The sequence below is a fragment of the Sphaerodactylus townsendi genome, linkage group LG08, assembly GCF_021028975.2.
Source record: "Sphaerodactylus townsendi isolate TG3544 linkage group LG08, MPM_Stown_v2.3, whole genome shotgun sequence".
Classification (NCBI taxonomy): domain Eukaryota; kingdom Metazoa; phylum Chordata; class Lepidosauria; order Squamata; family Sphaerodactylidae; genus Sphaerodactylus; species Sphaerodactylus townsendi.
The window spans coordinates 108664000-108683569 of record NC_059432.1 but is presented as its reverse complement, the minus strand read 5'-3'; the positions used below and the strand labels follow the sequence as shown (position 1 = coordinate 108683569).

At 74.6% G+C, this 19570-nt stretch overlaps 1 protein-coding gene across 1 annotated transcript in view; it reads right to left on the bottom strand.

Annotated features, from left to right (window-relative positions):
- Nucleotides 1-16626, bottom strand: part of LOC125437764 (cytochrome P450 2J5-like) — a 108084-nt gene extending 91458 nt beyond the window's left edge. Inside the window, exons 1-2 of the mRNA XM_048505711.1 lie at nt 16465-16626; nt 12303-12465 (exon numbers count right to left, since the gene is read on the bottom strand). Of these exons, the coding sequence (XP_048361668.1) occupies nt 12303-12465; nt 16465-16626 (325 nt within the window). The remainder of the gene's footprint in view (nt 1-12302; nt 12466-16464) is intronic.
- Nucleotides 16627-19570: the final 2944 nt, after the last annotated feature.

The following is a 19570-nucleotide window of genomic DNA, read 5'->3' as shown; positions in this document are numbered from 1 at the left end:
CCCCCCCCCCCCCACCCCCCCCCCCCCCCACCCCCCCCCCCCCCCACCCCCCCCCCCCCCCACCCCCCCCCCCCCCCACCCCCCCCCCCCCCCACCCCCCCCCCCCCCCACCCCCCCCCCCCCCCACCCCCCCCCCCCCCCACCCCCCCCCCCCCCCACCCCCCCCCCCCCCCACCCCCCCCCCCCCCCACCCCCCCCCCCCCCCACCCCCCCCCCCCCCCACCCCCCCCCCCCCCCACCCCCCCCCCCCCCCACCCCCCCCCCCCCCCACCCCCCCCCCCCCCCACCCCCCCCCCCCCCCACCCCCCCCCCCCCCCACCCCCCCCCCCCCCCACCCCCCCCCCCCCCCACCCCCCCCCCCCCCCACCCCCCCCCCCCCCCACCCCCCCCCCCCCCCACCCCCCCCCCCCCCCACCCCCCCCCCCCCCCACCCCCCCCCCCCCCCACCCCCCCCCCCCCCCACCCCCCCCCCCCCCCACCCCCCCCCCCCCCCACCCCCCCCCCCCCCCACCCCCCCCCCCCCCCACCCCCCCCCCCCCCCACCCCCCCCCCCCCCCACCCCCCCCCCCCCCCACCCCCCCCCCCCCCCACCCCCCCCCCCCCCCACCCCCCCCCCCCCCCACCCCCCCCCCCCCCCACCCCCCCCCCCCCCCACCCCCCCCCCCCCCCACCCCCCCCCCCCCCCACCCCCCCCCCCCCCCACCCCCCCCCCCCCCCACCCCCCCCCCCCCCCACCCCCCCCCCCCCCCACCCCCCCCCCCCCCCACCCCCCCCCCCCCCCACCCCCCCCCCCCCCCACCCCCCCCCCCCCCCACCCCCCCCCCCCCCCACCCCCCCCCCCCCCCACCCCCCCCCCCCCCCACCCCCCCCCCCCCCCACCCCCCCCCCCCCCCACCCCCCCCCCCCCCCACCCCCCCCCCCCCCCACCCCCCCCCCCCCCCACCCCCCCCCCCCCCCACCCCCCCCCCCCCCCACCCCCCCCCCCCCCCACCCCCCCCCCCCCCCACCCCCCCCCCCCCCCACCCCCCCCCCCCCCCACCCCCCCCCCCCCCCACCCCCCCCCCCCCCCACCCCCCCCCCCCCCCACCCCCCCCCCCCCCCACCCCCCCCCCCCCCCACCCCCCCCCCCCCCCACCCCCCCCCCCCCCCACCCCCCCCCCCCCCCACCCCCCCCCCCCCCCACCCCCCCCCCCCCCCACCCCCCCCCCCCCCCACCCCCCCCCCCCCCCACCCCCCCCCCCCCCCACCCCCCCCCCCCCCCACCCCCCCCCCCCCCCACCCCCCCCCCCCCCCACCCCCCCCCCCCCCCACCCCCCCCCCCCCCCACCCCCCCCCCCCCCCACCCCCCCCCCCCCCCACCCCCCCCCCCCCCCACCCCCCCCCCCCCCCACCCCCCCCCCCCCCCACCCCCCCCCCCCCCCACCCCCCCCCCCCCCCACCCCCCCCCCCCCCCACCCCCCCCCCCCCCCACCCCCCCCCCCCCCCACCCCCCCCCCCCCCCACCCCCCCCCCCCCCCACCCCCCCCCCCCCCCACCCCCCCCCCCCCCCACCCCCCCCCCCCCCCACCCCCCCCCCCCCCCACCCCCCCCCCCCCCCACCCCCCCCCCCCCCCACCCCCCCCCCCCCCCACCCCCCCCCCCCCCCACCCCCCCCCCCCCCCACCCCCCCCCCCCCCCACCCCCCCCCCCCCCCACCCCCCCCCCCCCCCACCCCCCCCCCCCCCCACCCCCCCCCCCCCCCACCCCCCCCCCCCCCCACCCCCCCCCCCCCCCACCCCCCCCCCCCCCCACCCCCCCCCCCCCCCACCCCCCCCCCCCCCCACCCCCCCCCCCCCCCACCCCCCCCCCCCCCCACCCCCCCCCCCCCCCACCCCCCCCCCCCCCCACCCCCCCCCCCCCCCACCCCCCCCCCCCCCCACCCCCCCCCCCCCCCACCCCCCCCCCCCCCCACCCCCCCCCCCCCCCACCCCCCCCCCCCCCCACCCCCCCCCCCCCCCACCCCCCCCCCCCCCCACCCCCCCCCCCCCCCACCCCCCCCCCCCCCCACCCCCCCCCCCCCCCACCCCCCCCCCCCCCCACCCCCCCCCCCCCCCACCCCCCCCCCCCCCCACCCCCCCCCCCCCCCACCCCCCCCCCCCCCCACCCCCCCCCCCCCCCACCCCCCCCCCCCCCCACCCCCCCCCCCCCCCACCCCCCCCCCCCCCCACCCCCCCCCCCCCCCACCCCCCCCCCCCCCCACCCCCCCCCCCCCCCACCCCCCCCCCCCCCCACCCCCCCCCCCCCCCACCCCCCCCCCCCCCCACCCCCCCCCCCCCCCACCCCCCCCCCCCCCCACCCCCCCCCCCCCCCACCCCCCCCCCCCCCCACCCCCCCCCCCCCCCACCCCCCCCCCCCCCCACCCCCCCCCCCCCCCACCCCCCCCCCCCCCCACCCCCCCCCCCCCCCACCCCCCCCCCCCCCCACCCCCCCCCCCCCCCACCCCCCCCCCCCCCCACCCCCCCCCCCCCCCACCCCCCCCCCCCCCCACCCCCCCCCCCCCCCACCCCCCCCCCCCCCCACCCCCCCCCCCCCCCACCCCCCCCCCCCCCCACCCCCCCCCCCCCCCACCCCCCCCCCCCCCCACCCCCCCCCCCCCCCACCCCCCCCCCCCCCCACCCCCCCCCCCCCCCACCCCCCCCCCCCCCCACCCCCCCCCCCCCCCACCCCCCCCCCCCCCCACCCCCCCCCCCCCCCACCCCCCCCCCCCCCCACCCCCCCCCCCCCCCACCCCCCCCCCCCCCCACCCCCCCCCCCCCCCACCCCCCCCCCCCCCCACCCCCCCCCCCCCCCACCCCCCCCCCCCCCCACCCCCCCCCCCCCCCACCCCCCCCCCCCCCCACCCCCCCCCCCCCCCACCCCCCCCCCCCCCCACCCCCCCCCCCCCCCACCCCCCCCCCCCCCCACCCCCCCCCCCCCCCACCCCCCCCCCCCCCCACCCCCCCCCCCCCCCACCCCCCCCCCCCCCCACCCCCCCCCCCCCCCACCCCCCCCCCCCCCCACCCCCCCCCCCCCCCACCCCCCCCCCCCCCCACCCCCCCCCCCCCCCACCCCCCCCCCCCCCCACCCCCCCCCCCCCCCACCCCCCCCCCCCCCCACCCCCCCCCCCCCCCACCCCCCCCCCCCCCCACCCCCCCCCCCCCCCACCCCCCCCCCCCCCCACCCCCCCCCCCCCCCACCCCCCCCCCCCCCCACCCCCCCCCCCCCCCACCCCCCCCCCCCCCCACCCCCCCCCCCCCCCACCCCCCCCCCCCCCCACCCCCCCCCCCCCCCACCCCCCCCCCCCCCCACCCCCCCCCCCCCCCACCCCCCCCCCCCCCCACCCCCCCCCCCCCCCACCCCCCCCCCCCCCCACCCCCCCCCCCCCCCACCCCCCCCCCCCCCCACCCCCCCCCCCCCCCACCCCCCCCCCCCCCCACCCCCCCCCCCCCCCACCCCCCCCCCCCCCCACCCCCCCCCCCCCCCACCCCCCCCCCCCCCCACCCCCCCCCCCCCCCACCCCCCCCCCCCCCCACCCCCCCCCCCCCCCACCCCCCCCCCCCCCCACCCCCCCCCCCCCCCACCCCCCCCCCCCCCCACCCCCCCCCCCCCCCACCCCCCCCCCCCCCCACCCCCCCCCCCCCCCACCCCCCCCCCCCCCCACCCCCCCCCCCCCCCACCCCCCCCCCCCCCCACCCCCCCCCCCCCCCACCCCCCCCCCCCCCCACCCCCCCCCCCCCCCACCCCCCCCCCCCCCCACCCCCCCCCCCCCCCACCCCCCCCCCCCCCCACCCCCCCCCCCCCCCACCCCCCCCCCCCCCCACCCCCCCCCCCCCCCACCCCCCCCCCCCCCCACCCCCCCCCCCCCCCACCCCCCCCCCCCCCCACCCCCCCCCCCCCCCACCCCCCCCCCCCCCCACCCCCCCCCCCCCCCACCCCCCCCCCCCCCCACCCCCCCCCCCCCCCACCCCCCCCCCCCCCCACCCCCCCCCCCCCCCACCCCCCCCCCCCCCCACCCCCCCCCCCCCCCACCCCCCCCCCCCCCCACCCCCCCCCCCCCCCACCCCCCCCCCCCCCCACCCCCCCCCCCCCCCACCCCCCCCCCCCCCCACCCCCCCCCCCCCCCACCCCCCCCCCCCCCCACCCCCCCCCCCCCCCACCCCCCCCCCCCCCCACCCCCCCCCCCCCCCACCCCCCCCCCCCCCCACCCCCCCCCCCCCCCACCCCCCCCCCCCCCCACCCCCCCCCCCCCCCACCCCCCCCCCCCCCCACCCCCCCCCCCCCCCACCCCCCCCCCCCCCCACCCCCCCCCCCCCCCACCCCCCCCCCCCCCCACCCCCCCCCCCCCCCACCCCCCCCCCCCCCCACCCCCCCCCCCCCCCACCCCCCCCCCCCCCCACCCCCCCCCCCCCCCACCCCCCCCCCCCCCCACCCCCCCCCCCCCCCACCCCCCCCCCCCCCCACCCCCCCCCCCCCCCACCCCCCCCCCCCCCCACCCCCCCCCCCCCCCACCCCCCCCCCCCCCCACCCCCCCCCCCCCCCACCCCCCCCCCCCCCCACCCCCCCCCCCCCCCACCCCCCCCCCCCCCCACCCCCCCCCCCCCCCACCCCCCCCCCCCCCCACCCCCCCCCCCCCCCACCCCCCCCCCCCCCCACCCCCCCCCCCCCCCACCCCCCCCCCCCCCCACCCCCCCCCCCCCCCACCCCCCCCCCCCCCCACCCCCCCCCCCCCCCACCCCCCCCCCCCCCCACCCCCCCCCCCCCCCACCCCCCCCCCCCCCCACCCCCCCCCCCCCCCACCCCCCCCCCCCCCCACCCCCCCCCCCCCCCACCCCCCCCCCCCCCCACCCCCCCCCCCCCCCACCCCCCCCCCCCCCCACCCCCCCCCCCCCCCACCCCCCCCCCCCCCCACCCCCCCCCCCCCCCACCCCCCCCCCCCCCCACCCCCCCCCCCCCCCACCCCCCCCCCCCCCCACCCCCCCCCCCCCCCACCCCCCCCCCCCCCCACCCCCCCCCCCCCCCACCCCCCCCCCCCCCCACCCCCCCCCCCCCCCACCCCCCCCCCCCCCCACCCCCCCCCCCCCCCACCCCCCCCCCCCCCCACCCCCCCCCCCCCCCACCCCCCCCCCCCCCCACCCCCCCCCCCCCCCACCCCCCCCCCCCCCCACCCCCCCCCCCCCCCACCCCCCCCCCCCCCCACCCCCCCCCCCCCCCACCCCCCCCCCCCCCCACCCCCCCCCCCCCCCACCCCCCCCCCCCCCCACCCCCCCCCCCCCCCACCCCCCCCCCCCCCCACCCCCCCCCCCCCCCACCCCCCCCCCCCCCCACCCCCCCCCCCCCCCACCCCCCCCCCCCCCCACCCCCCCCCCCCCCCACCCCCCCCCCCCCCCACCCCCCCCCCCCCCCACCCCCCCCCCCCCCCACCCCCCCCCCCCCCCACCCCCCCCCCCCCCCACCCCCCCCCCCCCCCACCCCCCCCCCCCCCCACCCCCCCCCCCCCCCACCCCCCCCCCCCCCCACCCCCCCCCCCCCCCACCCCCCCCCCCCCCCACCCCCCCCCCCCCCCACCCCCCCCCCCCCCCACCCCCCCCCCCCCCCACCCCCCCCCCCCCCCACCCCCCCCCCCCCCCACCCCCCCCCCCCCCCACCCCCCCCCCCCCCCACCCCCCCCCCCCCCCACCCCCCCCCCCCCCCACCCCCCCCCCCCCCCACCCCCCCCCCCCCCCACCCCCCCCCCCCCCCACCCCCCCCCCCCCCCACCCCCCCCCCCCCCCACCCCCCCCCCCCCCCACCCCCCCCCCCCCCCACCCCCCCCCCCCCCCACCCCCCCCCCCCCCCACCCCCCCCCCCCCCCACCCCCCCCCCCCCCCACCCCCCCCCCCCCCCACCCCCCCCCCCCCCCACCCCCCCCCCCCCCCACCCCCCCCCCCCCCCACCCCCCCCCCCCCCCACCCCCCCCCCCCCCCACCCCCCCCCCCCCCCACCCCCCCCCCCCCCCACCCCCCCCCCCCCCCACCCCCCCCCCCCCCCACCCCCCCCCCCCCCCACCCCCCCCCCCCCCCACCCCCCCCCCCCCCCACCCCCCCCCCCCCCCACCCCCCCCCCCCCCCACCCCCCCCCCCCCCCACCCCCCCCCCCCCCCACCCCCCCCCCCCCCCACCCCCCCCCCCCCCCACCCCCCCCCCCCCCCACCCCCCCCCCCCCCCACCCCCCCCCCCCCCCACCCCCCCCCCCCCCCACCCCCCCCCCCCCCCACCCCCCCCCCCCCCCACCCCCCCCCCCCCCCACCCCCCCCCCCCCCCACCCCCCCCCCCCCCCACCCCCCCCCCCCCCCACCCCCCCCCCCCCCCACCCCCCCCCCCCCCCACCCCCCCCCCCCCCCACCCCCCCCCCCCCCCACCCCCCCCCCCCCCCACCCCCCCCCCCCCCCACCCCCCCCCCCCCCCACCCCCCCCCCCCCCCACCCCCCCCCCCCCCCACCCCCCCCCCCCCCCACCCCCCCCCCCCCCCACCCCCCCCCCCCCCCACCCCCCCCCCCCCCCACCCCCCCCCCCCCCCACCCCCCCCCCCCCCCACCCCCCCCCCCCCCCACCCCCCCCCCCCCCCACCCCCCCCCCCCCCCACCCCCCCCCCCCCCCACCCCCCCCCCCCCCCACCCCCCCCCCCCCCCACCCCCCCCCCCCCCCACCCCCCCCCCCCCCCACCCCCCCCCCCCCCCACCCCCCCCCCCCCCCACCCCCCCCCCCCCCCACCCCCCCCCCCCCCCACCCCCCCCCCCCCCCACCCCCCCCCCCCCCCACCCCCCCCCCCCCCCACCCCCCCCCCCCCCCACCCCCCCCCCCCCCCACCCCCCCCCCCCCCCACCCCCCCCCCCCCCCACCCCCCCCCCCCCCCACCCCCCCCCCCCCCCACCCCCCCCCCCCCCCACCCCCCCCCCCCCCCACCCCCCCCCCCCCCCACCCCCCCCCCCCCCCACCCCCCCCCCCCCCCACCCCCCCCCCCCCCCACCCCCCCCCCCCCCCACCCCCCCCCCCCCCCACCCCCCCCCCCCCCCACCCCCCCCCCCCCCCACCCCCCCCCCCCCCCACCCCCCCCCCCCCCCACCCCCCCCCCCCCCCACCCCCCCCCCCCCCCACCCCCCCCCCCCCCCACCCCCCCCCCCCCCCACCCCCCCCCCCCCCCACCCCCCCCCCCCCCCACCCCCCCCCCCCCCCACCCCCCCCCCCCCCCACCCCCCCCCCCCCCCACCCCCCCCCCCCCCCACCCCCCCCCCCCCCCACCCCCCCCCCCCCCCACCCCCCCCCCCCCCCACCCCCCCCCCCCCCCACCCCCCCCCCCCCCCACCCCCCCCCCCCCCCACCCCCCCCCCCCCCCACCCCCCCCCCCCCCCACCCCCCCCCCCCCCCACCCCCCCCCCCCCCCACCCCCCCCCCCCCCCACCCCCCCCCCCCCCCACCCCCCCCCCCCCCCACCCCCCCCCCCCCCCACCCCCCCCCCCCCCCACCCCCCCCCCCCCCCACCCCCCCCCCCCCCCACCCCCCCCCCCCCCCACCCCCCCCCCCCCCCACCCCCCCCCCCCCCCACCCCCCCCCCCCCCCACCCCCCCCCCCCCCCACCCCCCCCCCCCCCCACCCCCCCCCCCCCCCACCCCCCCCCCCCCCCACCCCCCCCCCCCCCCACCCCCCCCCCCCCCCACCCCCCCCCCCCCCCACCCCCCCCCCCCCCCACCCCCCCCCCCCCCCACCCCCCCCCCCCCCCACCCCCCCCCCCCCCCACCCCCCCCCCCCCCCACCCCCCCCCCCCCCCACCCCCCCCCCCCCCCACCCCCCCCCCCCCCCACCCCCCCCCCCCCCCACCCCCCCCCCCCCCCACCCCCCCCCCCCCCCACCCCCCCCCCCCCCCACCCCCCCCCCCCCCCACCCCCCCCCCCCCCCACCCCCCCCCCCCCCCACCCCCCCCCCCCCCCACCCCCCCCCCCCCCCACCCCCCCCCCCCCCCACCCCCCCCCCCCCCCACCCCCCCCCCCCCCCACCCCCCCCCCCCCCCACCCCCCCCCCCCCCCACCCCCCCCCCCCCCCACCCCCCCCCCCCCCCACCCCCCCCCCCCCCCACCCCCCCCCCCCCCCACCCCCCCCCCCCCCCACCCCCCCCCCCCCCCACCCCCCCCCCCCCCCACCCCCCCCCCCCCCCACCCCCCCCCCCCCCCACCCCCCCCCCCCCCCACCCCCCCCCCCCCCCACCCCCCCCCCCCCCCACCCCCCCCCCCCCCCACCCCCCCCCCCCCCCACCCCCCCCCCCCCCCACCCCCCCCCCCCCCCACCCCCCCCCCCCCCCACCCCCCCCCCCCCCCACCCCCCCCCCCCCCCACCCCCCCCCCCCCCCACCCCCCCCCCCCCCCACCCCCCCCCCCCCCCACCCCCCCCCCCCCCCACCCCCCCCCCCCCCCACCCCCCCCCCCCCCCACCCCCCCCCCCCCCCACCCCCCCCCCCCCCCACCCCCCCCCCCCCCCACCCCCCCCCCCCCCCACCCCCCCCCCCCCCCACCCCCCCCCCCCCCCACCCCCCCCCCCCCCCACCCCCCCCCCCCCCCACCCCCCCCCCCCCCCACCCCCCCCCCCCCCCACCCCCCCCCCCCCCCACCCCCCCCCCCCCCCACCCCCCCCCCCCCCCACCCCCCCCCCCCCCCACCCCCCCCCCCCCCCACCCCCCCCCCCCCCCACCCCCCCCCCCCCCCACCCCCCCCCCCCCCCACCCCCCCCCCCCCCCACCCCCCCCCCCCCCCACCCCCCCCCCCCCCCACCCCCCCCCCCCCCCACCCCCCCCCCCCCCCACCCCCCCCCCCCCCCACCCCCCCCCCCCCCCACCCCCCCCCCCCCCCACCCCCCCCCCCCCCCACCCCCCCCCCCCCCCACCCCCCCCCCCCCCCACCCCCCCCCCCCCCCACCCCCCCCCCCCCCCACCCCCCCCCCCCCCCACCCCCCCCCCCCCCCACCCCCCCCCCCCCCCACCCCCCCCCCCCCCCACCCCCCCCCCCCCCCACCCCCCCCCCCCCCCACCCCCCCCCCCCCCCACCCCCCCCCCCCCCCACCCCCCCCCCCCCCCACCCCCCCCCCCCCCCACCCCCCCCCCCCCCCACCCCCCCCCCCCCCCACCCCCCCCCCCCCCCACCCCCCCCCCCCCCCACCCCCCCCCCCCCCCACCCCCCCCCCCCCCCACCCCCCCCCCCCCCCACCCCCCCCCCCCCCCACCCCCCCCCCCCCCCACCCCCCCCCCCCCCCACCCCCCCCCCCCCCCACCCCCCCCCCCCCCCACCCCCCCCCCCCCCCACCCCCCCCCCCCCCCACCCCCCCCCCCCCCCACCCCCCCCCCCCCCCACCCCCCCCCCCCCCCACCCCCCCCCCCCCCCACCCCCCCCCCCCCCCACCCCCCCCCCCCCCCACCCCCCCCCCCCCCCACCCCCCCCCCCCCCCACCCCCCCCCCCCCCCACCCCCCCCCCCCCCCACCCCCCCCCCCCCCCACCCCCCCCCCCCCCCACCCCCCCCCCCCCCCACCCCCCCCCCCCCCCACCCCCCCCCCCCCCCACCCCCCCCCCCCCCCACCCCCCCCCCCCCCCACCCCCCCCCCCCCCCACCCCCCCCCCCCCCCACCCCCCCCCCCCCCCACCCCCCCCCCCCCCCACCCCCCCCCCCCCCCACCCCCCCCCCCCCCCACCCCCCCCCCCCCCCACCCCCCCCCCCCCCCACCCCCCCCCCCCCCCACCCCCCCCCCCCCCCACCCCCCCCCCCCCCCACCCCCCCCCCCCCCCACCCCCCCCCCCCCCCACCCCCCCCCCCCCCCACCCCCCCCCCCCCCCACCCCCCCCCCCCCCCACCCCCCCCCCCCCCCACCCCCCCCCCCCCCCACCCCCCCCCCCCCCCACCCCCCCCCCCCCCCACCCCCCCCCCCCCCCACCCCCCCCCCCCCCCACCCCCCCCCCCCCCCACCCCCCCCCCCCCCCACCCCCCCCCCCCCCCACCCCCCCCCCCCCCCACCCCCCCCCCCCCCCACCCCCCCCCCCCCCCACCCCCCCCCCCCCCCACCCCCCCCCCCCCCCACCCCCCCCCCCCCCCACCCCCCCCCCCCCCCACCCCCCCCCCCCCCCACCCCCCCCCCCCCCCACCCCCCCCCCCCCCCACCCCCCCCCCCCCCCACCCCCCCCCCCCCCCACCCCCCCCCCCCCCCACCCCCCCCCCCCCCCACCCCCCCCCCCCCCCACCCCCCCCCCCCCCCACCCCCCCCCCCCCCCACCCCCCCCCCCCCCCACCCCCCCCCCCCCCCACCCCCCCCCCCCCCCACCCCCCCCCCCCCCCACCCCCCCCCCCCCCCACCCCCCCCCCCCCCCACCCCCCCCCCCCCCCACCCCCCCCCCCCCCCACCCCCCCCCCCCCCCACCCCCCCCCCCCCCCACCCCCCCCCCCCCCCACCCCCCCCCCCCCCCACCCCCCCCCCCCCCCACCCCCCCCCCCCCCCACCCCCCCCCCCCCCCACCCCCCCCCCCCCCCACCCCCCCCCCCCCCCACCCCCCCCCCCCCCCACCCCCCCCCCCCCCCACCCCCCCCCCCCCCCACCCCCCCCCCCCCCCACCCCCCCCCCCCCCCACCCCCCCCCCCCCCCACCCCCCCCCCCCCCCACCCCCCCCCCCCCCCACCCCCCCCCCCCCCCACCCCCCCCCCCCCCCACCCCCCCCCCCCCCCACCCCCCCCCCCCCCCACCCCCCCCCCCCCCCACCCCCCCCCCCCCCCACCCCCCCCCCCCCCCACCCCCCCCCCCCCCCACCCCCCCCCCCCCCCACCCCCCCCCCCCCCCACCCCCCCCCCCCCCCACCCCCCCCCCCCCCCACCCCCCCCCCCCCCCACCCCCCCCCCCCCCCACCCCCCCCCCCCCCCACCCCCCCCCCCCCCCACCCCCCCCCCCCCCCACCCCCCCCCCCCCCCACCCCCCCCCCCCCCCACCCCCCCCCCCCCCCACCCCCCCCCCCCCCCACCCCCCCCCCCCCCCACCCCCCCCCCCCCCCACCCCCCCCCCCCCCCACCCCCCCCCCCCCCCACCCCCCCCCCCCCCCACCCCCCCCCCCCCCCACCCCCCCCCCCCCCCACCCCCCCCCCCCCCCACCCCCCCCCCCCCCCACCCCCCCCCCCCCCCACCCCCCCCCCCCCCCACCCCCCCCCCCCCCCACCCCCCCCCCCCCCCACCCCCCCCCCCCCCCACCCCCCCCCCCCCCCACCCCCCCCCCCCCCCACCCCCCCCCCCCCCCACCCCCCCCCCCCCCCACCCCCCCCCCCCCCCACCCCCCCCCCCCCCCACCCCCCCCCCCCCCCACCCCCCCCCCCCCCCACCCCCCCCCCCCCCCACCCCCCCCCCCCCCCACCCCCCCCCCCCCCCACCCCCCCCCCCCCCCACCCCCCCCCCCCCCCACCCCCCCCCCCCCCCACCCCCCCCCCCCCCCACCCCCCCCCCCCCCCACCCCCCCCCCCCCCCACCCCCCCCCCCCCCCACCCCCCCCCCCCCCCACCCCCCCCCCCCCCCACCCCCCCCCCCCCCCACCCCCCCCCCCCCCCACCCCCCCCCCCCCCCACCCCCCCCCCCCCCCACCCCCCCCCCCCCCCACCCCCCCCCCCCCCCACCCCCCCCCCCCCCCACCCCCCCCCCCCCCCACCCCCCCCCCCCCCCACCCCCCCCCCCCCCCACCATGCTGGCAGGGGCTGATGGGAATTGTAGTCCGTAACATCTGGAGTGCCAAAGGTTCGCCACCACTGTCCTAGGGAGTCCTTCAGAAGGCAGGGCCTAGAAGGGGTGCGGAGGATGAGCTAGGTGCATCCCCAGAAGTATCCCCAGAATGGGAGGAATGGTGATAGGGAACAGGGTGTGAACCCTCCTCGTGGTAACTGAGGCCTTCTCAAAGCCCACCAGGGGAAAAGGGGGGACATGAATGGTGCTGAATCCTCAGAATCTGACACTGCAACAAAGTGATCTGACAGATTCATTTAACATTCCCTGTAGATTACAGTCACCTCATGTCCTCCGTGTTGATTGTGAAGTTTATGTAAACAAGTAACAGCCAGTTATGTGCTAGTGCTGAATGACAAATACTGGACAATTCCAGTTTCTGATTTCCATCATACAGAGAGATCTAAAAGTGGCTGCAACACTCAGAAGCTTCCTCTGCTCTCTCTTGTGTCTTGTTCCTGCACGAAGGATGAGGACAATCTTTTGCTTTCCCACGTTTTTACTCTTCTAAACAGCTTACCCATTTCCTTTCCTATGATTTTCAGGAAAGGGGTCACTGGTCGATCAGCAAAGTCTTCTGAACGGTTTATCAGCGCTTCTTTCACTGCTTCATATCCCGACAGGACAACTACAGGAATAGGTCCCAGCCATAGCATGTAAACATTTCCATATTGTTTTGCAAGCTGTCATTTGCATTGAACGAGAAAAGCAAAAAAATATATTATTCAGCTAGTTTGTTTGACTGTAAGGTGTCCCCTTGTCTTTCCCTCTTCATCTCCTGGCCATATGACACTCTCTTCTCTGCCTAGATCCTTCCTCTCAGATTCCTGTTTTTCTCCACATTGTTTCTACCTCCTTTCCTTGGGGCATTCCCAGTATTGCTTCATAGGCTCCCTTTACCTGTAAACCCTGTCAGGTGTCCAAGTCAAGTCCTTGAAAAATCGATAAACTAAAGCATTATTTATTTATGTAATATGTTGGCAGCACCCTGTAAGCAACCATGTGACCAGTTCTGGCTGTCCCACCCGGCTGCTCTCAGAGAGGCTTCCTGGGTTTGTGTGTGTGTGTGTGTGTGTGTGTGTGGCCCCTTCCACACACGCAAAATAATGCGTTTTCAAACCACTTTCACAACTGTTTGCAAGTGGATTTTGCTATTCCGCACAGCTTCAAAGAGCACGGAAAGCAGTTTGAAAGTGCATTATTCTGCATGTGCGGATTGAGCCAAATATGCCAATATGCCAGGAGATGTTCTTCATGTTCCCAAAACATGCAGAGATTTAGATCCGTAGTTTGACCTGGTTTAGCATATTTCACACTCTTGACATCCTGTTCCTCGGATGTTTCTATTCTCTTATCTAAATGTGCCTTTTATGGCCCTGACTTAAACTAAACAAAAGGAGCTAACTATTAAGAACATAAGAACATAAGAACTAGCCTGCTGGATCAGACCAGAGTCCATCTAGTCCAGCACTCTGCTACTCGCAGTGGCCCACCAGGTGCCTTTGGGAGCTCACATGCAGGAGGTGAAAGCAATGGCCTTCTGCTGCTGCTGCTGCTCCTGAGCACCTGGTCTGCTAAGGCATCTGCAATCTGAGATCAAGGAGGATCAAGATTGGTAGCCATAGATCGACTTCTCCTCCATAAATCTGTCCAAACCCTTTTTAAAGCTATCCAGGTTAGTGGCTATCACCACCTCCTGTGGCAGCATATTCCAAACACCAATCACTCATTGCGTGAAGAAGTGTTTCCTTTTATTAGTCCTAATTCTTCCCCCCAGCATTTTCAATGGATGCCCCCTGGTTCTAGTATTGTGGGAAAGAGAGAAAAATGTCTCTCTGTCAACATTTTCTACTCCATGCATAATTTTATAGACTTCAATCATATCCCCCCTCAGACGTCTCCTCTCCAAACTAAAGAGTCCCACTTCTCTGGAGAATCTCAGAATCCTGGTGCCAGGGAGGGTTTGTTTCCAGGCAGAGACGGAAGTTTTTCTCTTTATCATTGAGATGCCTGAATTCCTGGGCATGATTTAGAACAAAAGGGGTCTTCTGATGACACTATGCATTCCACAAGGCCAAATGCTAATAGACTAGGTCAGAGAGCCAACGTGGCCCCACGCTCAGCAGATTATGGCTGCTGCCATCCGGGCCCAGGCTGGAAAAAGGAAAAAGGAAAAATCTATTTTTCTGATATGTGCCTACAGTGTTGCTGAAAGTATGGAAGGCAGAGCATGCCACGTAGGTTCTTCTGGTGGGAAAATATCACTTCCCCCCCCCCCCTTCATTTGAAGCAGTGGAAGATGTGGAATGGGGTGAGGCTTGCTGATATCCCCAGCTGGCTCTGCGGTAGAGATTTCAATGGAAGGGGCTCTAGGGGGGGTCTTGCTCTAGGTCAGTGATGGCGAACCTTTTCGAGACCGAGTGCCCAAATTGCAACCCCAAACCCACTTATTTATCGCAAAGTGCCAACACGGCAATTTAACCTGAATACTGAGGTTTTAGTTTGGCTCCGAGGCATGCATTACTCGGGAGTAAGCTTGGTGGTAGTCAGTGGCTTTGCTTTGAAGCAACTGTGCAACGGGTGAATCACGACCCTAGGAGGGTTTACTCAGAAGCAAGCCCAATTTTCAGCAACCGAGCTTACTCCCAGGTACAGGATTGCGCTTTAGTTCTTTGCATGAAAATCAGTGGGGTTTAACAGCGCTTAACAGGGTTACCTACACTGCCTCCCCAAAACTAGGTCTTAGGTTTAATGCTAATAATTGAGCCCAGCAGCCCAGGCCAGCCTAGATGTGGGGGGGGCACTCTGTTTGCTCGTGCCCACAGAAAGGACTCTGAGTGCCACCTCTGGCACCCGTGCTGTAGGTTCGCCATCACTGCTCTAGGTAAAGGCACTTATTTCTTGCAGGTCTGCTGCTGCGTCTCCTGAAAGGAACCAGCCAACTTTGCTGAAGTTTGCATGGGAGGGGCAAATGCTGTGGGCATCCAATGGAAAGTGAGCCTGATGCCCACAGCATTTGCCCTTCCCATCCAAACTTCAGCAAAGTTGGCTGGTTCCTTTCAGGAGACAAATCAGCAGCCCTGCGGGAAATAGGTGCCCCTCCCCAGAGCAAGACCCTCCCCAGAGCCCCCAATAAAATATCCAGCAAAGATCCAGTTGGGCATCACAGCAAGCCCCATTGAAGTCTATGATGGGGGAAAACAATTGCTCCCCCCCCCCCATAGAACGTGTTGAGGAGGAGCCTGGCAGATTCTCTGCCCTGACATGGCTCCATTGCAGCCAATGAGGAGTTCCGGGGGTGTCTGTGGGGTGCAAATTGTTCATCAGGAGAGTATCCTGAAGATACCCGGAAAGTTTGGTGCCTCTACTTGAAAAATGTGCACCCTGCTAACACATCCAGAAGTTCCCCATTGGCTGCAAAGGAGCCAGGGCAGTTCAGAGCAGACAATCGGCCGAACTATATTGGGGTGCCTGTCAGAAACGCATTCGTAAAGCTAGCAGCACCAAAATATCAAGGTATCTTTCAGGGACTTTCCTGATGATACTACCCAGGTCTGGTGACATTTGTTTCAGGGGTCCAAAGTTATGGACTATCCAAAGTGTAGCCCCCATCTCCTGTTAGCTCCCATTGAAAACAATGGGAGATAGAGCACACCTTTTCGGGGTTTCATAACTTTGGTCCCCCTAAACCAAACTTCACAAAGCATAGGCAGTATCATCAGGGAAGTCTCTGGAAGATACCCTGCAATTTTGGTGCAGCTAGCTTTAAAAATGCACCCCCTACCGGCCAACAACAGAAAATTTTAAAAAATCAGAGGGACCCAAATTATTCGGGAATCCTGAAAATATTCATGTAGGCTGAATATAAGATTTGGCTTATTTGGATACATAGACAATTTTACCCCCGAATAAACCCAAATCTGAATTTTACCAAATATTTTCGGTATTGCTCAAGCCTAATCTCTTGCCTTCAAAACCCTAGCGTGAGTGGGCCATGTCCAGATGCAGTGTCCCCTCCCCCTTCCTCCCCTCCCTTGCATGCCACCCCTCCCTCCCTCCCCTCCCCTCCCTCCCTCCCCTTCCCTTGCATGGCACCCTGCCCCCTTCCCTCAACTCCCCCTCCCTTCACTAGGGTCGATGGGCCATGTCCAGTTGCAGGGCCCCCTCCACCTGCCTTCTCTCCCTTCCATGCCACCCCTCACTCCCCGGCCCCTGTCTAGTGGAACACTCTTCCTCCAACTATCAGGATAACAAGGGGCGTGATGCAGAGGCAGAAAGTGGCAAACCACCTCTGAACATCTCTAGCCTTGAAAACCCTATCGGGTTGCCATAATTCAGCTGTGACTTGTCAGCAGGAAAAAAAAAGAACCAAAGCAGAAAACAGGGTGCTTCAGTGGAATCAGTAATGATCTTTTAGTGTTCAGGTGAATGGTCAAGACGAGCGACCATCCATCCTTGCAAGTGCCTTTCATGAAGCAACTACATAGAGGAAATTTGTATAAATCCTCTTGAGAGCTCAAAAAATTCCTTAAGTGAATTCTGTGCAGGTGCAGACATCCTATTTGAGGTTACATCGATGGCTGCCAAAGAATGTCAAGAAACAGTGTAAACCTACAAAGAAAATGATTGAAAATAATTCTCACTTTATTCACTACATGGCTTAATTATTGGGAATGACATACCTTAATAGATGTATCTTTACGAAGCTTGATCCCTAATCGCCACAAACTTCCAATGATGGGTAGTCGAAGAGGCCCAGGAGGGTATGACCTGTTTGACCCGGGTTGTTTCAGAAAGCGAAGAATCAGCAGACACACCAGGAAGGCAACCAACACTTCCAACATTTTTCTTGCTTCTTGTTCCCTTTGTTGGTATCTTTCACTTGGATGGGCTGAATGTTCTTCCTCTGGTGACTTCTCTTTCCTTCCAGATGGTTGTCATTTGTTTCAGCTTCTAGTGATTTCATTTTATATACTCCACTCTTAAAGGTAAATACCAAGACACATTGCCAGCTAGTTTTGAAACTATGCCAGGCAAGTAGTAATTATTGGTATGTTTAATTCTGATATGGTTATGCAATTCACTGTGCAGAATAACTCCCAGTATGAACATTCTGAGTTAGCCAACGAAGAACTGTAAATCACCAATACAATCTGGCTTCCTCTACAAAATTCTTGGGTTACTGCACTCTGTACCATACACTGTACTCTGCTTAGAAACTGGCCAGAACCTACTTAAAAGTAGAGCATAGTTAAATACATTCTAGTATTGGATCAAATTATGTTTCAGCTGGGATGAGCGTACTTTTATGAACTCCCAGACCTATTTGCATCAAAAATTTGCTCTCTAGGTTTATTTTTTGAAGATCTCTGTATGTTGTCACCTAGCGAGATATTCTGAACCTTAAAAAGCAGACTTGTAGAGCAGAAATACCATCTCTTATTGGGTCAAGCAAATAAATCATGCTCTCCCCTTTCTTTTGGAATACTACCTGAACAGGGGCACATAGCCAAATATCTCGAACTATTAACTGAGCCCCAACAGAGATGAATTATCACAAGGGTCAGATGCAATGCTTTCCCATCTGCCATTACGAAGGGTTGCTATTTATCTATCCTTCTCCAGGATCGGATTTGTCCACACGTCAAAAATCAAGAGGGGACTCTTGCTAACATTATACTTGACTGTCCTAGATATGTGGGTATCAAGAATTTCTCTCCTTGGCTGGCCCCAGAGACAAGAGGAAGGCAACCAACATTTCCAACATTTTTCTTGCTTCTTGTTCTTTTTGTTGGCATCTTTCGCTTGGGCCGTTTCCGCACGAATGCGGAAGAGGCAGGGTTGGAACTGTCCACACGGTGGCCTGGAGATGGCGTTTTTGCCGTCTCCAGGCCGCCATTAAATGCCCGTGCGGAAATGGCCATGGATGGGCTGAATGTTCCTCCTCTGGTGACTTCTCTTTCCTTCCAGATGGTTGTCACTTGTTTCAGCTTCTAGTGATACCATTTTATATACTCCACTCTTAAAGGTAAATACCAAGAAGGTCTTTTGACACATTGCCAGCTAGTTTTGAAACGATGCCAGGCAAGTAGTAATTATTAGTATGTTTAATTCTGATACGGTTATGCAATTCACTGTGCAGAATCACTGCCAGTAGCAACATTCTGAGTTAACCAACCGGGACCTGTAAATCCCCCTTCTGGTTTCACGTATTTTCCAGAAGCTCAGAGTACCACCTGCTTATGAAATATGCATTACATTGGTGTTCTATACAGTATGCTCTTTTTACTTTGATTCCTTCCTCACGCACTGAGATATCTATGAAATGTCCAGGCAGTGTCTAAGAGAGCAGTGGCCCTTTCGGCACACACACCTTTTAACGGTTTTTATCGGTTTTTATTGCCATTGGTGTCTTTTATGGGTTTTTATAGCCATCTGCTTATCTGAAACACTTTTTACAATGTTTCCAAACTGGCTTCTCTTGCAGTAGGAGGTTAAGAGGTCGTGTATCTAATCTGGAGGAACCGGGTTTGATTCCCAGCTCTGCCGCCTGAGCTGTGGAGGCTTATCTGGGGAATTCAGATTAGCCTGTGCACTCCCACACATGCCAGCTGGGTGACCTTGGGCTAGTCACAGCTTCTCGGAGCTCTCTCAGCCCCACCTACCTCACAGGATGTTTGTTGTGAGGGGGAAGGGCAAGGAGATTGCAAGCCCCTTTGAGTCTCCTGCAGGAGAGAAAGGGGGGATGTAAATCCAAACTCTTCTTCTTGAAACCTTTTACATTCCCTGCCATTTCCAGCCCATTTCTCAAGCCCGGAGTCTTTGCTCCACTTCCCCATCGAAGCCAGGCCCACCATTTTTCATTTCTCTTAAGAACATAAGAACAAGCTAGCTGGATCAGACCAGAGTCCATCTAGTCCAGCTCTCTGCTACTTGCAGTGGCCCACCAGGTGCCTTTGGGAGCTCACATGCAGGATGTGAAAGCAATGGCCTTCTGCAGCTGTTGCTCCTGAGCACCTGGTCTGTTAAGGCATTTGCAACCTCAGATCAAAGAGGATTAAGATTGGTAGCCATAAATCGACTTCTCCTCCATAAATCTGTCCAGGCCCTTTTTAAAGCTATCCAGGTTAGTGGCCATCACCACCTCCTGTGGCAGCATATTCCAAACACCAATCACACGTTGCGTGAAGAAGTGTTTCCTTTTATTAGTCCTAATTCTTCCCCCCAGCATTTTCAATGTATGCCTCCTGGTTCTAGTATTGTGAGAAAGAGAGAAAAATATGATGTTATAACACCATCATTTGATTTTATAACACCATGACGTGATGTTATAACACCATGACGTGATGTTATAACATCATGACCTGATGTTAGAATATCATGATCTGATGTTATAACATCATGGCATTATAACAGCATTATTTATTTATTTATTTTTATTTTATTAAATTTCTATACCGCCCTTCCCCGAAGGGCTCAGGGCGGTGTCCATCATTCAAATAACAGTTAAAAACCATTTCACCCCAATCCCAGTTAAAACCATATACAAATTATAAAATTCAAAGTCCCAATGGCGATTAAAATTATTTCCCCTTCCCCCTTCCTGCCCCCCCCACAGGAGGCCAGATTTTTCCACAGAAGTGAGATGTTATTCCGGCTGGCCAAATGCCTGTCGGAACAGGTCCGTTTTACAGGCCCTGCGGAAACTCTGTATGTCCTGCGGGGCCCTGATCTCACTTGGGAGCCTGTTCCACCAGGTAGGGGCCAGGGCTGTAAAAGCCCTGGCCC